The following is a 22137-nucleotide window of genomic DNA, read 5'->3' on the forward strand; positions in this document are numbered from 1 at the left end:
ACAAAAAATAAGAAAAGAAATAGAAAATTGGGGAGAAAAAGATCTGAAAAACAGGGCCATTCACTGACTCACAGGAAGAACAGCAGCTGCCTTTGGAGACAGGGAGAAAAGCTTTCCATGTGCAGCAAAGGAAAGCAGATGCTGCCAGCACAGGTACTTTGGCAGAGCACACCGGCTCCCCATGGCAGACCCAGTGCAGGAGTGGCACGTGAACCAGCGTTCAGCCTAAAGAGCTGTGGACTGTGTGTCCAAATCTGAATCTTCTGTGTCACAGAGCAAGGAGGTGACTGGGGACATGGGAAATGCTGGGGAAGGGGCAGCAGAGCCGCCCACATCTGCTCTATGTGGAGGGTTGATGGGCCTCAACTGTGTCCTGTCTCCTTCCTGCAAATAGAGCATCCCACCTTGGAGTAGCACTGCCTGAGGATGGTCCCTGGTGCCAAGGTGCAGTGGGAATGGGCTGGACAAGGGAAGCAATCTGAGGCAGCATCTGAACTCGTTACACTGACAACCTCCTGCAGGTGTGGATTTAGGCAAGGTATGGGCAACTGCCACATAGGAAGGCTGAGGGCAGGTGACTGGGTCACACCCCTGCAAATGAATTCCCCCTCCAAAGGGCAAGTTCTTCAAACTGTGGCCCAGTGAATGTGCCAGGATATGAAAGAATCATCACTGTAATCATAAAAACTATGAAAATGGGCTTAGTGAAGCACAGGGCAGTCTGATGCGTAGCAGCAGCGAGAGAAGGGTAAGGAAGTCAAGCGATCCCTCAGTCAGAGGCCAGCACGCCGCTGGGAGATGAAGAGATGGGAGGTGCACAGAGAAAACGTGGCCAAGAACAAAGTGCCAAAATACAGGAGCCGAAACAGAACTTTCCCCTCCCATTGAGAAAAAAGTGTTTGAAAAACAAGCAAGATAAAAATCACTCTTCCCTGGAGAAATTCACCCATGTGTGTCACCAGGCTGGAGTCTCAACTCTGTGCTTACCTGATCTCCCTGCTCCCCTGCCTGCAAGGGATTTGGGTGTCCCTGAAGCGAGGTTGTAGAGGTGTTTCACTTAGCTAAGACTGTGAAGTCACCGTCAAAGCCTCTGGCAGGAACAGCTCACCCCAAGTTTAGTATTTCACCTGACCTGATTGGCTTTTGTCTTTCAATTTAAATCCCCCCAAATACACACCACTCCCTACACAGAGTACTCGGTCAGTCTCACCTGAGACTGAGACTTGAAGTAAGATGAGATCACCTTTCTTGTGAAGTGATGTCCTACTGCAAAGTCACCTTTTCTAAATAAAGCTAAGCCTTTAATGCTCCACTTTCACTGGGGAACCAACACCTGTGCAGCACCCTGAGCTGCCAGCTTTGTGCCACGCCGCTGAGAGTAATTTGCAACACAGAGTGCAAAAGCAGTTGCTGACAGTGGCTCCCCTTGATGTGAAAGGTTTGACACACAAACGTGTTTCTGCACAAACTTCAGAGAACAGCAGAAAAAGCAGGAAACCACAGGAGAGGATATCACTTACATTCACACTCATTCAGGTGGCCGTGGGCCAGGAAGAGGACAGAGACTGCCATCCTCACAGCTCTGCCACAGCTGTGCTCTGGCAAATGTCCTCCAGGTTGGCAAATGCAGCCCAGGAGCCCTCAGCTGTGCCCACCTCCAGCAAGCCACTGGCAGGAAGGCAAGCTGGCTGTCTGGGCAGTGGTTGAGCAGCCTGTCCCTGGGCAGGGTGCTTTTTGTCCTCTGAAGGACAAGCGTGCACAGACCACCCCACGCTAGAACATGGGCAGCGAATCGTTTCAAGCACTGGGGAAGAAGTGCTGCCTGGTAAGCAGAGAGGAGAGGCCATGTGGTCTAAAGATGAGCTGGGTGAGCAGGACCTTCTCCAAGTCCAGACTTCAACCACTCTTTGCTTGCATGCCTGCTCACAGGACAGATACCTGCAGCAGAACAGCATGCCTGTTCTTGACCCAGTGCCCCTTTACCTTTTTATTTCCTCCTCCAGGGACATGGCTGATGTTATCTAAGGACCCGATTTTCGATTGCACCTTATCTTTGAAGTCCAGTTTCTCAGATTTCACCTCCACCTGGCCACCACCTGGAAGAGAAGAGCACGAGCTGGGTTACCTCCTGCGCCAGCCAGGGCAGGCCGGAGAGAAAGCACTGAGGTCCGAGCTGCCACTCCGAGGCAGCTCAACCAAAGCACTCTGAGGCTGAGCAGAAGGTGAGGACCAGGAAAATGGCAGCAAGAGGGACCCCATGGTGATTTGGGAAACCCAGGAGCCAGGCCAAATGGGAACCAAGATAAAGAGACTTTCTAAAGGATGCTGTGCAGAGCTGACAGACAGACATCCCAATATTTTACAGAACCAAGGGCAGGGAGCTAACCTTACTCCCCTAAACTCCAGCAGTCACCCCTATTTATTCCTAAATACTTCCCATTTACAGTAATGTGTTGGCACAGACAAGGGTGTCTGTGGATCACACCAGATCCCTCCCCTACTACCAAGTGGTCAGGCAGACTGGAGAGGGTCTGGCAGTGATGGAGCTGGGAACAGTGTCCATCACCCCAGGACTCACTCTGATGCTCCAGTCACTGTTCCATGTGCCTCCCCTCGCCCCCTGCACTACACCAACCCTCCCCCTGTCTCCAGATGCACACCACGATGCAGCCTGAGAGCTCCCAAGGACCAGCACCCAGTGCTGCCGGATGCTGCAGAGTCGAAGGGTACCTGGTTTGTGATGGATGTTGCCCAGGGAACCACATTTGGATGTCACATGGCTCAGGTCGACTGGCTTGTAAACGATTTGAACCTGTCCGTACAAGAAATGAAACAGCAATGAGCTTACTGCCACCATGGGCAACCTGGGGAGGGGGAGGCACAACACACACCGGCACCTGATCTGGATTCAAGGGAAAGGACAGCTTAAACCCCAGTAAGATTAATAATACAAAAGAAACTGTCATCAGAAATGGGAGATCATTAATGCCCATGTGCAGTAGCCTCTCTTAACATGTCAGCATGCACAAGATCACCTCTCCACAGAGGGGGGAAGTAGAGGCAAGTTTAAAGTGCTTAAGTGAGAGAGAAAGTGGAGTGGTAATTAATTAAGATTTGCATACATATCATCCAAAAGGAAGAGATATACCAGAGAGAAAACGTAAAAAATAAATACCTTTTCTGGTGTAAAACATAAAGCTTATGTCCACAAAAACTGAAAGAACAGAAATGATCAATGTGCACAGAACTTTTAAAAGAGTGACCAAAATATGCATTTCTGAAAAATGCTGTAACGGAAATAGGGGTTAAAAAAAAAGCAAAGCAAAGTCTAAATATCTGGTAGGAGTTCACATAATATAAATTAAAATGTCAATTATAATATATTGAACCACAACAGTATTTCATGATATTACGCTCTGGTTTTTTATTTGTTTTACCCATTATGTCTCTGAACATGGGCTCCAGCAATTCCACTTAAACCACCCCATTCAAAGACCAGCCACGGCGCTGTGGCATGCCTGGCCGTGGGGCCGGTGGCCTCCTGTGCACGGACAACTGGGTTACACGAGACGCACACACAAGGAACAGTTAACGTGGAGCTGTTTAGTGGTTACGTTAGCAGTTAAACACCACACTGGAAAACACCAATGACTGGAGAGGTCTGGGACCATCAGGCATGTCAGAGACAGCAAACCACAGCACGTACACACCAGCTACATCAAGAGCAGGAGACAAGGGGGTGAGAAAACATCCCCATACCCCCAGAAGTTACCTTGGACCCTGGTTTTGGACTCACACCTGTGTGTGAATCAGCTATTGCTGTAGTTAGTTGGGCTGTGCAGGAGAAATCCATGATCAGCACCTCAAGGTTGGTTCCTACTCACTGGGATGTGTCTGGCTCTCAGTAACAGCCTGGATTACAAGGGGAGCATATGCTGCTCTCTGTGTTTTCACAAAGCACCACGGTGGGCGTGCTGCTCTTACAAACCTCGGGAAGGATGTGCCAGCACCAAAGGGACCTTTGCAGAGGAGCTGACTCTTCCAAGCAGTGAGGCAGCCTGCGGATCAATGTGGCCGAAAGCCAGCACAAAGGATTCACCGTAGCCACTACTCTCCATCGCACCTAAGCACCCTGTGCTAACTCAAAAGTCCCGGGGTGAAGGTGCATCCTTCAGTTCTCATGTTGGCCCTGTGTGCACCAGCCCCATCACCCTCAGAGCTAGGTGCTGGAACCGTGGTTGTGCACACCTCTGAGAAACACTCCACCCTCCATCATCCAGCCAGGAAAAGGAGGCGGGGAACAGAGACTCAGTGCCATCGTCCCACCAGCACAGAGCCAGAGCACCGTGCATGCTGGCCTGCCTTGTCTCTGATGCTCATGCATACCAAAAGGCACATTTGACAGAGTGGAGACAGAGAGAGGGGAGAAAAGCAACCCTAGGGTCTGGGAGCACATCGCAGACACAGACGTGAAGACAGCATTGGGGAAAGATCACACATTTAATGCACTGGGCAGGAGGAGCACTAGATTCAGTCAGAAGGCAGGAAACAGACCCCAAAAGAACAGCTGGCACCTTTCTAATTCCAGCTGTAACCCTGAAGGGTCTTGTAAGCAATTCGGGCACCACGGGGACCTGGAACTGAAAGACCTCCCATTTCCAGAGCAAGCAATCAGCAATTGAAACACTTTCTGCTCTCATTCCAGTTCCCTTTTTTTACAGACAGGACTCCATTAACCCCTACCATCCTGCTGGGGAGCAGAGAAGGCTCCTCCCCATTTTAGCAAGAAAGGAAAAGGGGCACAGAGTTGCTTGCCTGCGAAACCAGTGCCAGAGACCTGGGGATCCCACCTCTCAGCTTCAGCAATGCTTAGGTCAACTTTTGCCTCATGCATCACCTTGTCAGAGCCTCCACTGGCTTAAAAAAAAAGATACCAACCCCAGGTTACTGTAGCAACAGTTATTCCTCTTGAAGCAGCAATGGCTGGGCAAGCAGTCACTGCTGACAGCGTCGTGGAGGATTAAGACATGACGGCCATCGAAACCCAGTAGTCTTTTGTTGCCCCTCTATTGGAGGAGCCCCAAGGCACAGCTCTGCAGCCAGGACAGCCTATGCAGCCATGCTCTGGCCACGTCAGCACATGGCTTTGCTCTGAGCACCCGCACCCAGAGCTAAGCTGCTGCTTTCTGTGTCAACACAGCCAGGCAGAGATCACACGATTTTCATTGCTGGCAGAGCCTGAGGAGGGATGACAACCTCCATCCAAAAATCCAGATAATTCTTAACCCACTGCAGCTGCAAACGCTTGCCCACGGTGTGAGCTCTCAGGGGAGAAAAGGATGAGCTCACCACCCTGTGCTGAAGCTAATTACCAGCCACAGCACAGATGATTCGTGACGAACACTAACTCCTGGCATAACAAGTGTCCCACCATGCACCAGGCAGTCCAGCTGGTGCAGGACCCTGGGATAAGAAAGAGCAGAACAAGCATGGAACCTGCTTCACAGAGGTCTGACCTCCGCAAAGCAGCTCCTCTGGCCCATTAAATAAATGCAGAATGACATCAAATTTAAGACGGAGGTTGCAAACCCAGTTATGTCCCAATGCTTATGTGCCAAGCCCTCTGCAATACTCAGTTTCTCAGGGAGGGCATCCATAGAGATCAAAAACAGCACAAAGAAAATCCATCAGGAACATCTGAGAGGCACCAGATAGCTTCCACAGATGGCCACAGACCAGGCAACCACAGACCCGGCAACCACAGACCCTGGGTTCCACCGTTTGGGGCCTCAGTGATGCACCTTCCTTGGTCCGTCAGCTTTCCTGGACCCAAACTCTGTCTCCAGAGAGACTGGTGTAAATCCGCCAACCTCTGTGGAGATTCTCCAGGTTTCTGGCACAGTAACTGAAAACTGAGTCCGGCTATTTATCTGGGAATGGCTGGAAATGCCAGCATTCAAATCAATTAACTCAATATTACTTTAGGCTCAGCCTCCATGGGCACTGCCAGACACATTTCATTAGCAAGGAGAAGCTAAATATTTGCATGGATCATACTTGCCTGATGGGAATGGGCAGGAACCTGCGCTTTCACGTGTTATGCAGAGTCATGTGCAATTTAGCAGTACATTAAGCAACGAGGACTGTGTTTGCTTATAAATCTATCCATCTACTGCATCAGCAACTACGTCACTGTCTGCTAGAGGCCACCCATCCTGCAGACAATGAGGCATTAAGCCTTCCAGGTAGTGTAAAACCATCGAGTTACCAGGATGTTTTGTAACAGACATGGTTTCTACACAGGTCAGTTAGTTCTGTCCATGACAGGCATGTACAGGACTTGTTAGGGTTCATCTAACCATGTCTTTTGGGTTAATGGGGTTAAATGACAGCACGTCACCAATCGCTATCTGACAGCAGGGTCGCTGCAGATAGCATTGGCAATTTAGTGTATACAACATGCCACTAATAATAAGGATTATTACAGTGCATTCAAAGTGTGAAGGTACTCACACTGCCTCCTCCTGGGATGTGTTTGATATTATCCTTTGAGCCACACCTGGATTGAACGCTGCTAAAGTCCAACTTCTTATTAACAATCTGCACCTTTGGTAGCCAGAAAAGAGTCATTGCACGTCACCAATAGCTATCTGACGGCAGGGTCGCTGCAGATAGCATCGGTGGTTTAGTGTATACAACATGCCACTTATAATAAGAACTATTACAGTGCATTGAAAGTGTGAAGGTACTCACACTGCCTCCTCCCGGGATGTGTTTGATATTATCCTTTGAGCCACACTTGGATTGAACGCTGCTAAAGTCCAGCTTCTTATTAATAATCTGCACCTTTAGTAGCCAGAAAAGAGTGTGAAAAACAACATGACCATCTGAAGCTTGACCATGCGTTATATCACTAAAACCAGGAACCTGCCTTCCAGCGTCAAGAGCAAAGCAGAACCTCTGGCTTGCTGCATAGATTTGTCTACTCATGGGTTGGAAACTGAAGATGGAGGTGGGCAGGTTATACAGATTGGATATGCCTGGCTAGCAAAGCAGCCATGGTTTCCAGGCCAGAAACACTAGCAAAAAAGCCAGCTCGCCCCATTTTCTTCCACTGAACAAAACAGGGCAGCAAACATGCTGGAAGCCACCAGTGTTCTGAGACTCAGCTTCAGCAGAGCCAGTGGAAGGAGGAAGGATAGAGCTGAGAGAAGAATGCCTGCTCAGCTCCATCTCTTGTGTGGGGCAGCACATCCCCTCTCTAGGACAGAGATACGTGGCCTCATGTTTCAGCAGCTTGAGCAAACTGGGCAAACGGCTTGGGGCAGCAGGCTGGAGAGCAAGAGTTGTGTGTCCAGCACGGTCTGGGAGAGAACACCTGAGCTCTGTGCTGTGCAGGGCTCAAACTCCCTCTGCAGTTACAAAGGGAAAAAGCAAATGCTGGCAGGGATGCAGTCCCATGCCTGCAGTTTTCTTAACTCCTGTATAGATGAGATGAAAGGGGCAGCACCCCAAAGGCAGCTGCTCTACTGCATATTCCTAACGCCATCTCAGGTGGGGGAAGAGGCTGGAAATGGCTTGGTGCCACAGGGAAACCACATACCATGCTCACTTCACCCTCCAGTCCCAAAGCCTGCCTGCCTTCTCTGCCACGCACAGATTTTTGTACTAATGAAGCTGTTTCCATTTAGGGCTTGTTTTCCCTATTTGGGTTTTATAAGGGCAGCTATGCTGGAGTGACCCCACACACAGGAACAGCTATTCAAGACAACACAAAGATGAAGACAGTCCCTGCTCCTTCCCCTACACGGACTGGAGTGGCTTTACAGCCCACGCAAATATAAACCAGAGGTGACTGTAGGTAAAAACCAGCAGGCACACAGGCCTACACTCCCTCAGGAGAAAGCCTGTCTGAAGCACAACCCTCATGAGAGGGAAAGAGACACAGCATCCTGCAAGAGAGCAGCATCACATCACACTGCACATGCAGTCCTTGGATGACAACATCCACAAAGCTGGCTGAGCAGGGAACCATTTCAACACGTCCCCTGCCTGCTGCTGCAAGGAGAGCTCCTCTCTATACCCTGGTCCTTTAGCATGAGAAGCACCAAGGTTGACATGTCTCCAGCGTTGTTTTCCAAGTTCATATCAACTAATCCTGCAAATCAAGACCCAGTTCTGCTAGACCAGGCTTTCTCAGAGCAGTATTCAGTGATCCAGCAACAACAGAAGTGCTCAGACAATGCAGAAATACTGGAAGTGGCCTGGCTGACTCCTTGTGTGTGTGCCCCATGTACCTTTGCTTCCCTAGGCTGGGAGTCTGAAATCTGTGTGGAGAGCAGGCTCCAGCCCCATCTTCTGGTCACCCTCAAATCAAACTTGTGGAATCAGCCTGTTCTGCTCCAGCTGCAACCATTCGGCTAAGAGCAGGCTCGTGTCCTACAAAATCCCCAGCAGAGCATCCAGCCATTCTTCCCTGCAAAGAGCAGTGAATTGTCCCGAATTCAGCTGTTCTTACTCTTTCAGTGACAACAATAAACATGTTGCCTGACAGAGAAAAAAAAAACTCCTAAAAGCTGGATTTAAAAGAACAAACAATTTAACCAATTTACAGTAAATGGAAGGATTCCTTCTAAAATCCCTGAAGAAGAGTGTTCTGTGGGGACAGCAGGAAAAACTTAGGCCTTGTGCTAAGCAGGCAGGAAGGCTGAGGCCACGGGACATGGGGAGCTGGAGGGACACATGCTGCTCTATTCATGACCAATGGCCAGAGCAGCCCTGCCCAGGCTCCAGAGCCCCCCTGGATTGTAGTACAAAGCAAAATGTGCATTGTCCACTAAATCGCCAGCTCTGGCGAAAAATGCACAAAAGGAAATGTAAAGCACGCTGCTATTTAAGACGGTGAGGAGAAGCCATCTCAAAGACTCCCCCCATGCCAAAGTTGAACATTCAGAGCCACGTAGTTACCTAGTCGCACAAAATGGCATGCACCACACTTGGGGAAGATTTGTTAGGGCTCTGTTGCATTAGCAGCCGCAGAGCAAGGTCTGCAAGGCAGCGTTCCCCTACGGGCAAGCAAGCACAAGCACACAGAGACTCCTGACTGCACCAGCCATCAGATGTGCAGTTCTGTCATTTAAAATCTGTATAAGAGCCACCAGGCCTTCACCAGCCAAAGGAACCAGGTGCTTTCACATCTCCACCCACACAGCAAGGAGGATTTTATAAAAGCCTCAGGACATGGCCACACAGCGCAACGCAGCAGTGCAGAGGGGTTCAGATGGGTGCTGAGCAGCCAATACCACAGCTGGAGCCGTGTAACCACACACTGCTGCTCTTGGGGCTGCATGGATGAATTAGCTCACATCACTCCTTCACCCAAACTCTCCTCTGCTGGACTTGCAAAATTTAACCCGAGACCCTCGTTCCCAAGCACCTGGAGCATGGAGTTCACTTTGTTGCTTGTGAAACAGCCTCTCTGGGAGTGAAAAGTACTAGTGGTTGAAAGGATAATAGTGCCACCAGTTCTGGCCTTGCCACACTGCATCATATAGCAAGACAGTGCCTGATTGCAGAATGCAATCCAAAACCTTGCAACAGAGTTGGATCCAAAATCCCAACGTTCTGAAAAATGTGCCGAGCCTGGGACCCTCACAGGGAGGAGACCATCCTGTCTGCTCGCTAATGAAGAAATGGAGGCAGCATTGAAAGGACTGCTCCAGATCACACAGTATAGGATTCAGAAACAGAACCCTGATCCTGCGACTCTTTAGGGCTTCAGGTCACAATTTGCTCTCCCTAACTGGACACCACAAGGGAATGTCATTCTCCTAGCAGCCAGTCCATACGTTGACCTACCACCCCATGAAAGCCACATCACAAGCTCTCTGCAGTCCTCTCTGCAGGACAGCTTTGCTGCACTAAGCCAGGCAAACAATTTCAGGACAAGCACCCAACCCAATCAACCCAAAAAACTTTAAAATCAGAATCAGGCTGGAGATCAGCTGAAGCTTGGCTGCCCACTGCTGTATCTCTGGCCCCAGCTGGGCTGCTGCTGCTCCAGGGAGGGCTCTCCCCTCCCAGATGCAGTGTCAAGCACCCACTGTCCCTACAGACAGGCTCCTGGAAAGCAGAGTCCACATTTACCTTGCCACCTCCAGGCTGGTGCTTCAGGTTTTCAGTTGAGCCAATTTTGGACTTCACATTTTTCAGATCAGGCATGGGTGCGGCTGACGGCTGGATGCGGCTCTTGGCAGAAGCAGGAGATTTCGGTGGTGTGCGAACCACTGCCACCTTCTTGGGCTCCCTGGCTGGTGGGGTGGGCAGAGAGGGAGTGCGGGAACGGCTGCCTGGAGTCCCGGGGGAGCCGGGACTGCTGTAACCGCTTCTGTCTCCAGACTTTGGCTGCTCACCTGAAGTTTGCAGACAGAGGGAGGCAAGCTCAGGATAAGCAAACTGGGTACGCAATCCCTTCCCCACTCACTGCCTGCCTTTATGGGGTTCATCTGCCTGGTCCCAGGGCCCACCCACTACTCCTAGTGCAGACCATCAGTAGGGGGGAGATGGCTGCACTTTCTTCTACTTCATTTCGAAGTGAAAACTGTGATTAAGGCAATTTCCTAATATCTCAGAAGGAAGATGGTCTTCATTGTCTGCATCATTGTTAAGACTCCCCACCCGAGCGTGACAGTAGCATGCATGACAAATTACAGACAAAAGACACTCAAATGAAACCGCTTTTCTATTAGAAATTTGGAAGCATTTTTACAAAATTATTTTATGTAATTAAATAAGGCTGATCACTGAGCAGCTTAGAACTGTCCCCAGTTTGAAAAGAAATGGAAGAAGAAAAGAAAACCCTTAAACATCACCTTTCTCAGACTTTGCTGCTGCAGGAGGTGGTTTTTTCTGCTCCTTTCTGCCTGTTTAATGAATGACAAAGATGCTTAAACATAATAAAGCTGGAAATGTAATTGATTTAAGGTTTTATGCAGCTCTGGTTAAGTATGAAAAATATACATATTCAGTGAAATGCACCATTTTAATAGAAATTCACAATGCCTGATGCTTTCTGGGGTTTTCTTCTCTGAGAATAATGGGCTAATCTCCATTCCTGCAATCGAAGAATTGATCCTCTTGCCCCTGGTCTTTGTGAAGTATTGCCAAGAGAAAAGGAATAGATGGATTAAAAAAATGGAGGTGCCTAAATCTTCCAAATTGGAGGAAATCCCAAAGCAATAAAGCAACTGCTATCTCCTACACACTGGCAACTGTAGGAACAGACCAGATAAAGCAGCATCCAGAAAGGCTCACTTCAGAGGAATTGTCCCTAGCTCTGCACCCACAGCCCTGTGACAAGGCTGAGCAGCTCTGAATCACCACGCAGACCTCAGCCTGCTGGCCGTGCCCATGCTTAGTGCTGTGCATGACCCCAGCCTGCACTGGGGCAAATCTGTTCACTACCCCCACATAATTGCAAGGAGAGCCTGGGAGCACCACAAAAGCAGAGCCTCTAGAGTCAGAGACACCATGGGAAGGCGTCACCATCACTTACCGGAGCTGGGAGGCGTCTTGGGGGCCGTGGGCGTCTTTGCTGGGATGCGCGTGGCATTGGTTGAGTTCCTCTGAGCCTGCCCAGCTGCAGATCGCGGCGTGGCCGTCTTCGTGCCACCTCTCATCTCCGGGCCCTGGGGACGCAAGGGGAAAAGGCTGATGTAGGGGAGATCTGCCCAGGGATGGGCTATCGCCCCTCATGGATCAGAGCCACATGAGACCCTCCCGCTTCGTAGCCTGACAGCCCACAGGAGCTCCCATGGGTTTCCCCACATGCAGGCATCTGCGATGTGCCCGTTCACACCCTGTCTCCCATCACAGCGCCTACCACAACCGCTGCACAGTCACTTGTGGGCTGGCAGAGTAGCTGTGCTGTTCTCCCATCTAAGCTCTTAGCTTCAGCTACATTATTCACTGCACACTCAGAGCTGGTTAAAAAGTATATTCAACTCCTTTGTCTGTTCTCTAAATTTCATTGTTCTGTTTCTCCTGTCCTGCTAAAATTTTGTACCAAAGATAAATAAATTCATTGACTAGACCAGAGGCTCTATTCAGGAGTACAGTCCCAGACTCCAAACAAAGAGAAGCACCTCCTTTATCCTCACCTGTAATACACTATGGTAACATGTACATAATCTGTAATGGCATGTAAATAGCAATATGCTATTTATTGCCTTCTGACCCTGCAGAAAAGCCTCCCCAAATCTATCGCTTTCTAATGCTGGTCTGTTTACAAAAGCTTATGAAAAACATGCAAGTGACAATTTACAAGCTGACTGGTCCCAAGGCAGCAGGGAACCAGAGCAGAGCCATCACAATCCCTGTCACAGTGAAACCATATCTCATTGTCCGTGGCCTGAAATCTCTGCTCTTTCCCTCACCACGGGTGTATTTGTATGCCTAAAGAAACTCCAAGCTACTTTTTACATTGCAGAATAAGCCACGGATGTGTGTGCATCTCCTATTCTCTGTGTAGCACCTGGCAGATCTGGCTCCAGCACATTACAAATGCATCTGCTGTTTACAGCCAACACACCCATAAAACATAGCAGAAAGCTGCAAAACAACAAAGAACATGAAAGACCATAAAGGGACCTGGAAATGCCTCAGGGACACCAGGTAACACCCTGCAGCAATGAGATATTTTTGCCATAACACAGAGCAAGGGGCCTACATGCTGGTGAGACAGACCTGGTTGCTTCAAACACCAAAACTAGAGCCAAGTCTGGCCATGGCCACTGGAAGGTGAAGGGGAAGCACATCCCACCCTCTCCACTGAATAAGAGACTGCCCAGTCAAGTACTATCCATCAGACCTGTTGGGAATGCCTTAAGGTATTCCCCAAGGCAGCTTTGCCTCTCTCACATCTCATTTCCTTACCTTGGCTTTCGTTTCTTGCATTCCTGTACTGGCAGGTCGGGATGTGACAGAAGAGACTCGTTTAGAGGTGGAAGCAGGGCTGGAGGGTGTTTTCGAAGGGGTTGTGCTAGAGGAGGTGTGTCGTTGGGGGGGGATGGAGGGTCTATCGCCTGGGGGTTTGGCAGTGGAAGGTGAGGATTTCTTAAACATGGAAACAAAATAAAATTGGAACAAAAAAAAAATCAGTATGGGACGGAAACAAAAGGGGATCACCGACATTAAATAGGATTAGAAGGTGCAATACAGAACTGGGTGTGGGACAGGCAATGGCTGGTACTGCCCTCTCCCTGCAGCACAGAGCTGGGCAAGAGCTACAGGGCCCAGGGCACTACCAGGGTCCCATGGCTGCACCAGCAAGTATGGGATACCTAAGCTCTGTTCTTCCCACAGGGTGCAGCAACACCCAAGCCCCTTCCTGGGGTAAGTGCCACCCTGTAACAGCCTGCCCTTGCCACTGCCCTCCACACCAGTGGCACGTTTTACCATCTGAACTGCTCTATTTACTCCCAAACTCTCTATGTGCTCCACTGGCAAAGATGGTGCAGGTACAGCAATATCAACACCAGCATTTCTGGGAGATGAATATGACTGCTCCCAGGTCTCTCAACTCCCTCGTACCTGCTTTGTCAATAACGGATCACTGGTTTTTATCTAGAAGATTGCTTGCTATCATGTCAAAAGCCAGGCCTGATACAACCCTGCCAAACCTCCCTAGGGAAAGACCTGATTTCACATGGTTTGAAAACAATTATATTCCTCCCCTTTAATTTTCACCCACTAAATTGTCCATCAGCTTGTCCATTATCTCACCCAGGCTCTAGCCAGGCTAATGGCCAGCTGAACTAAACCTCCTCCAAATTAGCAGTGTAACAGATATCTTTAAACTTCCGGAATTTACCCATTATTAATCTCTTGTTCCTCACCCAGAACACAGCATCTGAAAGGCCTAGATTATTTAATTTTTTTAATTACGTCTTGCTTTTTTCACTGTTATGCTGCTTGTCCCCAATACAGCCCAATGCACTTTTGAGTTTGCTTTTGCACCAGTTTGCCCCAGTAAAGCCAGCTGTATGCTTTCCGGTCTCAGCCTGAGAAAATGATTTCTCTAACTACTCGCCCACCCCATGAGCCACATGTTTGTTTTAGATTTGGTTCACTTCCTCGCCCTCAAAGATCACCATGGATTGCACCATCCAAACCAGGGTGAGGGAAGGAAAAATAAAACCACTCTTGAAAGACAGATGGAAGAATGGAAGATAATGGCAAAGTTTCCTAAGAGGCACAACCACCATCCAGGAGAGCAGGAGAGGGAGTCAGGAACATGCACGGCATGTAGTGAGTTGATGTTACCTCTGGTTTTGTTTTTTAGCTTACCTTCGGTTTCTTTTCCTCAGCTTCAGTCCCTTCCTTGTCTTTGCTGTCAATACGACCTGGCAAATGGAAACACACAGAGTTACACTTCTTGGGACTGGTCAGCAAACTCTGGAGAGATGATAATGCCTGAGCTACAGCAACATGCATGCTGGGTGGGTGTTCCATATTCCTGCTCTCCTTTAAATTAAATACTATTCTTAGAAATATTACAAAGTCACTCATTTCTTGCAGAAATAGTTCCACATCATAAACACATTCTTTCTGGGTTAACAGATTATCCTGTGCACAGGCAACAGTGCATTAGTCATCACTGGAGCATCAGACACACGCAACAAAGTTTGCATGAGACTATTTTGCCCAGATTTGTGCTCAGTTCCAGTAGCATCTGTTCAGTTTAGGACAGAACAGCTCTCTTCAACCCCAAACACAAGTCTCCCTCTCTAAAACACCCATTGGTTCTACCAATCATATAAATAAAAACTAAAATTGAAGAATGCCCCAATCCTAACAGCACCAGGTTGCCCATGATCTCATTTAAAGTTGTTGTTCAGTGTGTTAGCTTTGCAAAGCATTTTTATACCCAGCTGTTGTTAATTCCCATCTCTCCTGACACACTGCTTTCTGCTTCCCCAGAAGACAGTCTGCCTTTGATCTGGGTCAGACCCTGCAGGGTCTTAAGGTTTTAGCTGTTGTCCTACTTGATTTGTATCAAGCTTACAGTGACTCTGACAATATTTCAGTGTTTTGTCCCATTAGTCTACAAGCACAACAGACTGCGGTATTGCTAATTAGGAGATTAGAAACAGGGAGAAAGTAACATTTTTTCTGTAAGGCACTCCTAACAAAGCCCCTTTTCCCCGTCTTCAGCTAATTCCACCCTAATCTGGGAGGAAAAGCTGCTGATATTCTCCCCAGTGTTTTGGAAATTTGTCCTGGGAGGTCAGCCGTTTCCTAGTGGCATGAACAGTGTTGTTAATCCAGCACTGACCCATCCCAGCAGCCACTCCCAGAGCTGCTGGATGCACTACCCTTCCCAAATTCAGTTAAACTGCAGACTGGAGCAAGGCTGGAGCTGAACAGCCACAAAGTCTCTCTGCCTTTGAAGGAAAAGATCATTAAGTAATTAAAGAAATTCCTCCCATTGAATCAGAAACTGGTAGATTCTGGGCAATGTATCCCCATCCCACCATCATTTTCAGGCTCTGATGCACGCGATAGCAAGCCATGCCAATGCCCTGCAGCACATGTGCGAAGCTTCCTGCTGGCTTATTAGGTAGTGAACAACAAGAAATATGTTATGAGCTTTAGCTCCAATGGAAAAAGCTACATCAACAATTTCTTCATGAACCCTGCGCAGCAAAGAGCATACTCTCTCTGCTGCAAACCAGAGCAGGATTTCCAGGCTAATGGAAGCACCCAGCTTTTGTGATGCAGCACTGGGGTGAAAGGAAGAGCTTCCCCCAGGCCAGGCCCTGGACAGCCAGAGCTGAGGTACAACATGGTGAGAGACCGATGGGTTTTAACGTGTGTCCTGCTGCCCTAGCTTATTAACACCAGTCACTGCAAAACCTGCATTTGGCCACGGAGCAGGGGCCCTAGCGACACTCCTCTGACCCCTAGTAAAGGTGGAAAATAGCTCCTGGAGAAAGAAAAGGTCTAAGAGCTCCTCTGTTGGCAGGGATGCTCGTGCATTCAGCGGTGACCTCAGACCTTCACCCAAGACAGCCAAGACTGAGACTGCTGCATGAGCAGGGCAGCTCCAGGGTCTGACTGCCCTTCCAGCCTAGCCTAGCCTAGAGACACACATGCTGTTAGATGTACCCAAGAGCTAGGCCTCCACACACACAGGCAGCTCTGGCAGAACACCCCAAATACAGCCATCGCGTTGGACCACCCAGGGACACATCATCCAGAACTAGGATCAGAGCAAGATGCTTTGTAAGAGCATCAGATATGCCCTGCAGTGGGCAAAGGTCCAGCTAGCTGTAGACCTTGCCTCCCACAGCAGTCAGTAGTGGACATTTAATGGAAAAGTACAAGAAACAGGAGCAATGTGAGGCCTTTTCCGTGGTTAGACCTGCCATCTCACTTGTCTTTTTCCTCCTCCCTCCTCTTTAGGAAAGCCAATACAAAGAGTTATTGGACCGGACAGTGGACACATGCAAACCAGATGGCACGTGTCTTGCTGGAACAAGCTGCAGCGTGCGCCGGGTCAGCCCCACTCCAACATGCCAGAACAACGTCCATCCAGTCTTCATCTTCTCTGGGAAGGTGCCAGGTGTGAGTTAAGGTGCCCACCCCACAGATCCAATGAAATCAAAACAAAAACAGGTGAACAAAGCATGATCGGGGACACGCCAGCACCATGCAAGGGACGCAAAACCGAAGCATAAGGGTCTGGCAAGTATGCCAGGACAACCAGGATTAAAATAAAGAGGGAAGGAGGGGGAGGGAGAAGCAGCGGCACTTTGTAGATCAGTTCACAGCAAAGGTCCAGGCCATTTCCCAAGCAGCAGGATTTGAGAGGTGGCAGCAAGCTGAAGTACTGGTTCAGGCAGCCTTGTCGTGAGCAAGCCACCGGCAATGTGAGCTCAGGGCAGGCAAACGTTGCACACACCTTTTAGGAGAGGGACACGACTGACGGCTTTATCTGCAACATGAGCACAGAGTTTCTTCTTGGGCGTCCGGCGTCCTCCTGTATCCGGCACAGCCTCTTCCAAAGGAGCATCTTTGTCTTCCATGTCATCTTTTAACTCAACAGGGAGTTTGGCTGTTTCTAACAAGGGTCCAGAATCTTCTCCCTCCCTGGGTTCAGCTTCTTTCTCGGAGATGATTTCAGAAGGCTTTGGTGGGGTGACATGTGTGTCATCCTCTCCCTTCAATGGCTGTCTCCTCTCCTCTTGGTCCTCTCCTGCTTTATGTGATTCAGTTTCAACAAGAACTGCCTTTTTTGGGATGTCTCTGAGGACATCTTTGGACTCGTTTTCTTCAAAGGCATATTCTTCAAGGGCTTTCTTGGCTATTGCTGGACACGAGCCCATTTCAGGTTCTGATGAAACATGTTTTCCCACCAGGGAAAGCAAATCCTGTTCAGAAGTTTCATCAATATCACGGTCCTCATCTCTTTCCCGTCCACTAGCATCTTCTTTTAATGGAGCTCTGGTATATAAAGGAGATGGCCCATCTTTAATATGGGAGTCATCTGTGCCACCTGCTCCTGCCAACCCCTCAGTGCGCACATCACAACCTAGCTCTGTTGCCGGTGCTGGATCCACACCAATGCCTTCTCTGCCTCGATGATCCCACAACTCATTGTTGCCTTCAGATGCTCTGGAGTCTTGGTACATATCCAGGGGTATTGGGATGGTGACCTCGATTCTGGTAGGAGCTGCCGTTGTAGCCTTCGTTTCATGCGACAGAAGAGGCTGCTGAAGAACGCCAGCTACCTGCTTTGTGGGCTGGCTTTCTCTTTTTATTGCATCTCCCACATGCTCCTGAGGGCCAGGTTGTAGCTTTGGAGAGCTTGGCTCCCCTGAAGTTGAAGGCGCAGAGTACAAAGCATGGGCAAACAATTAGCATAGGCATGTCAAATAAGTAGTCAGACATGTAATGCTGAAGAGAGACTAAGGATTTCTACTATCAGTCTAGAGGAAAAAAGCAAGTCCCACATCATCCCATTGAATAGACAACTCACTTCTATAGTGGCTTTTGCCTTTAAAGAAACTCTGATACCCATAGGAATCAGGAACAGTGACAGCCACAGTGGGTGGGAGACGAGACTCCTCCCTGGACCCAGTCTCGGAGGTGGCTGCGGTATCCCAGGCATATGCCATAAAGGCCAACATCTGCCACACCTGTGGTACATGAGCTGGTTTAGTTATAGAAGTTTTCAGAAGCCAAGAATACACCCATTTTCTAATCTACCACCACCACTGGACCATCAGTCTGCTAGTCAGTGGCCACCTCTTCTTGCCTCAAGGGCCCAAACAAAACAGGCCAGACACCCTCCCTCCTTCAAGGGCTTACAAAATCCCTACAGTCTTCTCCTCCCTTGCAGGAAATGCTCATGCAGACATGGCACCAGTTACATCCTCCCAGAGCTCAAACCATCTCTGCTTTGTTCTCCAGATCATTTCTATCACTAATGAGCTTGGGGAAGAGCACTCCTACGTCTCCTCTATTATTGCTGTGTATTTCAACGGCCAGTGGAGCAGAGAGCCTCAGTGGAAAGGACTGTAAGTAAAAATGTGGCTGAGCAACACAGCCACAGCAATTTTGGACTGTGCACCCACTCAGGCTAATCAGAGCTCCAGCACTGCTGCCACCATTTGGGCAGAATGTGACATTTAAAACCCAAAACTGAAGGTCTCAGAGACACAGATTTTTTTTTTTTTTTTTTTTTTTTGGGGGGGTGGCAGTTGTAAAAGAGAGAATTCTCTTCTACCGCTGATCTCATGCATGACACAGTCCTTTACAATTTCACCCAACAATTGCTGCATTAAGCCATATATTCTAGTTGAGCTGGAGCTTTTCTGTTAGAAATTTGTTCAACTGAAGCAAAGATGCACTGAGCAATGGAGAATTCACCCTGAACATAGGTAAATTGCTTTAAAGTCAACTGCCCTAGTAAGAATGTGCATCTTATATTATGAATTTGTCCAGCTTCAAATACTCTTTGGTCTTTTTCAGCACTGATCAGGTAAACTAAAGAGCCTAGATCAGAGCACTTCAGTACTGACATTTCTATTGTTGCTTTGTCAGATTAACAAACAAGATTAAAACAAGAAAAGAAGTCAAGACTGACTCAGTCTTTTATCAGTGTTCTCCCCATTCTAAGAGGACATAATGGTTAAGTGAAACTACCACACAAAGATCTCCAAAACTGTGGTTTAAGAGAAATCTTAAATTGGCACCTACTGGCAGGTAGTATTTGAAATGTGGCATCAAGAAACACCTTTTATAACCACAGGGTTTTGAAGGGTGTTTATGCAGTAGCCAGCAGACTGTCCTGGCTCATTTCTTCTGCAAACAAACAGCATGACCATTAATGACTGCTGGTGCAGAGATGTTGACAGTCAGTTCATTAGCTGTACTTCCATATTCCAGGACCTGTCGGAGGTTCTGAGGCAACCCTGCAGCACAAGGTCAAGAGCTGGCAGAATGCCAGCAGACCAAAAACTACAAATCAGAAGACTCTTCTCCACCTGAGATTCCAAAGGCATTTTAACACGCTCCATCTTCACTGTAAAGATCATTTTTTTAAATTCCACAACACAAAAAATGAAGGTAGCTAGTAACAAGATATCCAAGACTCTGTGTGTATTGATAATTGTATTTTCCTCTGAATCAAAGAGAACTATTAAAAGGAAGCAGCGCATTATCACAAGTCCACTTTCAGAGAAGTAACAATTTACATAAGAACCTAGAAATGTCAAATATAGGTTAAATCAGAGCTCCAGCTAGCTGTATGAACCCATATCTGACAGCTGAAAGATCCCAGGACAGCACAGAAAGGTCTTATTAAAAATCTGTGAGAAACAGCAACTAGAACCAGACTGAACAGGGCAGACAGAAGAGAGAACTTCATCCCCCTCCTTCTAACAGTCTTGATTTCTTTTTTGTAGTGGCACCACCACTTTAAATACAGAAGAGCTGTCAGTCCAAGAACCACTGGACAGGCAAGCAAAGGTTTTATTTTAACTGCAGGGAGTGGACTGTACATAAACTGTGCTCATCTGTGTGTGGAAAGCAAGGGCGACCTGAATTCTGCCCTGAGCTGAGAAGGCAAAGACCAATTTAATTCTTTAAAAGACATGGATGTCTGTAAATGCACTAATGCAGCCATGAAGAGGAAAGCAAGCAACTGGAAGAATTTGTTACGTCTACTGCACAGAAAACTACCTTACAAAATGGGGTTTAAGTAAGATTTTAAACAGCGCAACAAATTAGCACTGTGGTGTATTAGTGCTAGCAAGACAGCAATATCAAAGTAAGTTTGAACCCATAAGTCTGCCCCATTGGGCACAGAATTAAGCTAGCACTGGGTGCTTTGGGAAAATCCCATCTTAAGTTTTCCACCAAGTCTGAACTAAGCAGAGTCAAGAGAAGCTTTCCAGCTAGCCAAGAGGTCCCTGGATAATTTCTTGGCTCATCTGAGCAGACACACAATTAATGCTCTATAAATGCTCACTGCCCACCATGCCTGGCTTTGTCAGTCACATTCCCTAAGACTGGGATGAGAAAAAACACCTTTAAAGTCAGGGCATAAGTGAGTAGGTTTGAGACATGTTTTACGTTAGAAAGAGACACAGTAATTAAACAATTCACTTATTTCATGTGTGACATGCAGGGCCCAAAACTGACTCTGTTCAATGAGCAGTTCCTCCTGGCTAACTCCACCGTTCTGGCTCTGTTTATTACCTTTTCTAGCCTGGAGGATGCCCTGTTTTCCAACTGGACAAACAAGCATCAGGGCTTCAGCCATCTGAGAGAGAAATTTGGTGCATGAAAAGCTGCAGTTCCCCAAAATGAGTATGTTGGAACATTCAAAGCATGTATGACCTTCCCCTGTCAGAGAGAACTGCACAACTGCTTGTACAGTGCAGAGCATTTGCATTACAGAAGAAAATTCCCAAGCCACTAGCAACCAGCCACACATGTGTGCAGCAATAACTGGACCCCAGTGAGAGATGATTCACTAACCTTGAGCAGCATCTCCTGCAGCGTGGTCCTCCAGGTTGGGTGTGGCTCCTATGCCTGCCTCTTCAGCTGGTCCCAGTTCAGAGAAAGAACGGGAAAAACATGATCAAAACAAGAATTAAGTTGCAGCATGCATCTGGAGAATTTATTCACCTCCCTGCTGATTCTGCCCATCAGCACTGTATTATAAGCAGGGCAGTATCAGAAAGGCAATCAACCCACATCGACAATGCTTCTAGGTGGTTCTATTCAGCCTGTGCTGTACCAGGCTGGAGACCACTTCACCAACTCGAACATCCTGGGTAGCAGGTTAGTACAAGCTCCTTCAGGCAGAGGTGCTGAAAACAGGCTGTTAAGGAGCAGGGAACCTTGTGGATTTATATCCCCTCTTCTACCCCCACCTAGTGTTTACATTGCCAGCAGCACTCACAGGCATGTCTCTTACCTGAGCCCCACCTTCTTGGTGTCTACTACCTAGCTTATTGTAACGAACTCTGCCGAGACTATTTAACACCAGTAAATCTGCATCTGATATAAATCTGACACTTCAGGAATACTGGTACATTAGAGAAGTGCAACGTTCTTCACAGCAATGATGGTTTGTCTCTATCAGATTTTTTTCAATTTATTACATGACTACTTTCAAACTGGCTTAATTATATTTGTATGTCACAGTTCTACTGTCTAGGACTTTCTCTGTTTTTCCCATTTTTTTCCAAATAGTTCAGGACACACTGCTTCTTCCTGGCTCCCTGGTACAGTCAGATCTTGATCCAGAGACTGCACATCCTTGCTAGCAGGGCGAGGAGGAAACACTGTGTTTCAGCCCAGGGCTCCACCAGCAGCCTGGGTACTGGATGCAGGATAGGCAATCTAGCTGCCTGGGGGAGTGTACTGTGGGTTTGTTTCAGTGTTCGGCATTGGCAGAAGCCCATTTCCACCCATTACCTTTCTCAGGTCCAGCCTGATGCTTCCAGGAAAATCCAGTGGCTACCGCACAGGGGACACATACTCATTTTTCACATACAGACCTGACTCTCCCAGGAGCTCCTGCCCTCTTGCACACACACAGCACTGCTGCAGCTCACTCCC

The 22137-nt window shown here is 48.2% G+C and overlaps 1 protein-coding gene across 19 annotated transcripts in view; it reads right to left on the reverse strand.

Annotated features, from left to right (window-relative positions):
* Positions 1-22137, reverse strand: part of MAPT (microtubule associated protein tau) — a 51638-nt gene that overhangs the window by 1774 nt on the left and 27727 nt on the right. For 4 of the 19 annotated variants that reach the window (XM_049800843.1, XM_049800838.1, XM_049800839.1 and 1 more), the window contains 11 exons: positions 21049-21114; positions 16964-17878; positions 14347-14402; positions 12934-13113; positions 11555-11687; positions 10872-10922; positions 10147-10412; positions 6754-6846; positions 6514-6606; positions 2731-2812; positions 1984-2096 (listed from right to left, as the gene is read on the reverse strand). In XM_049800843.1, coding sequence (XP_049656800.1) covers positions 1984-2096; positions 2731-2812; positions 6514-6606; positions 6754-6846; positions 10147-10412; positions 10872-10922; positions 11555-11687; positions 12934-13113; positions 14347-14402; positions 16964-17878; positions 21049-21114 — 2048 coding nt within the window. Of the gene's footprint in view, positions 1-1983; positions 2097-2730; positions 2813-3175; positions 3215-6513; positions 6666-6753; positions 6847-10146; positions 10413-10871; positions 10923-11554; positions 11688-12933; positions 13114-14346; positions 14403-16963; positions 17879-21048; positions 21115-22137 lie in introns of those variants that run through there. The other 15 variants (XM_049800851.1, XM_049800850.1, XM_049800855.1 and 12 more) reach the window with 13 other exon arrangements.

Source organism: Accipiter gentilis, chromosome 5, assembly GCF_929443795.1.
Source record: "Accipiter gentilis chromosome 5, bAccGen1.1, whole genome shotgun sequence".
Classification (NCBI taxonomy): Eukaryota; Metazoa; Chordata; class Aves; order Accipitriformes; family Accipitridae; genus Astur; species Astur gentilis.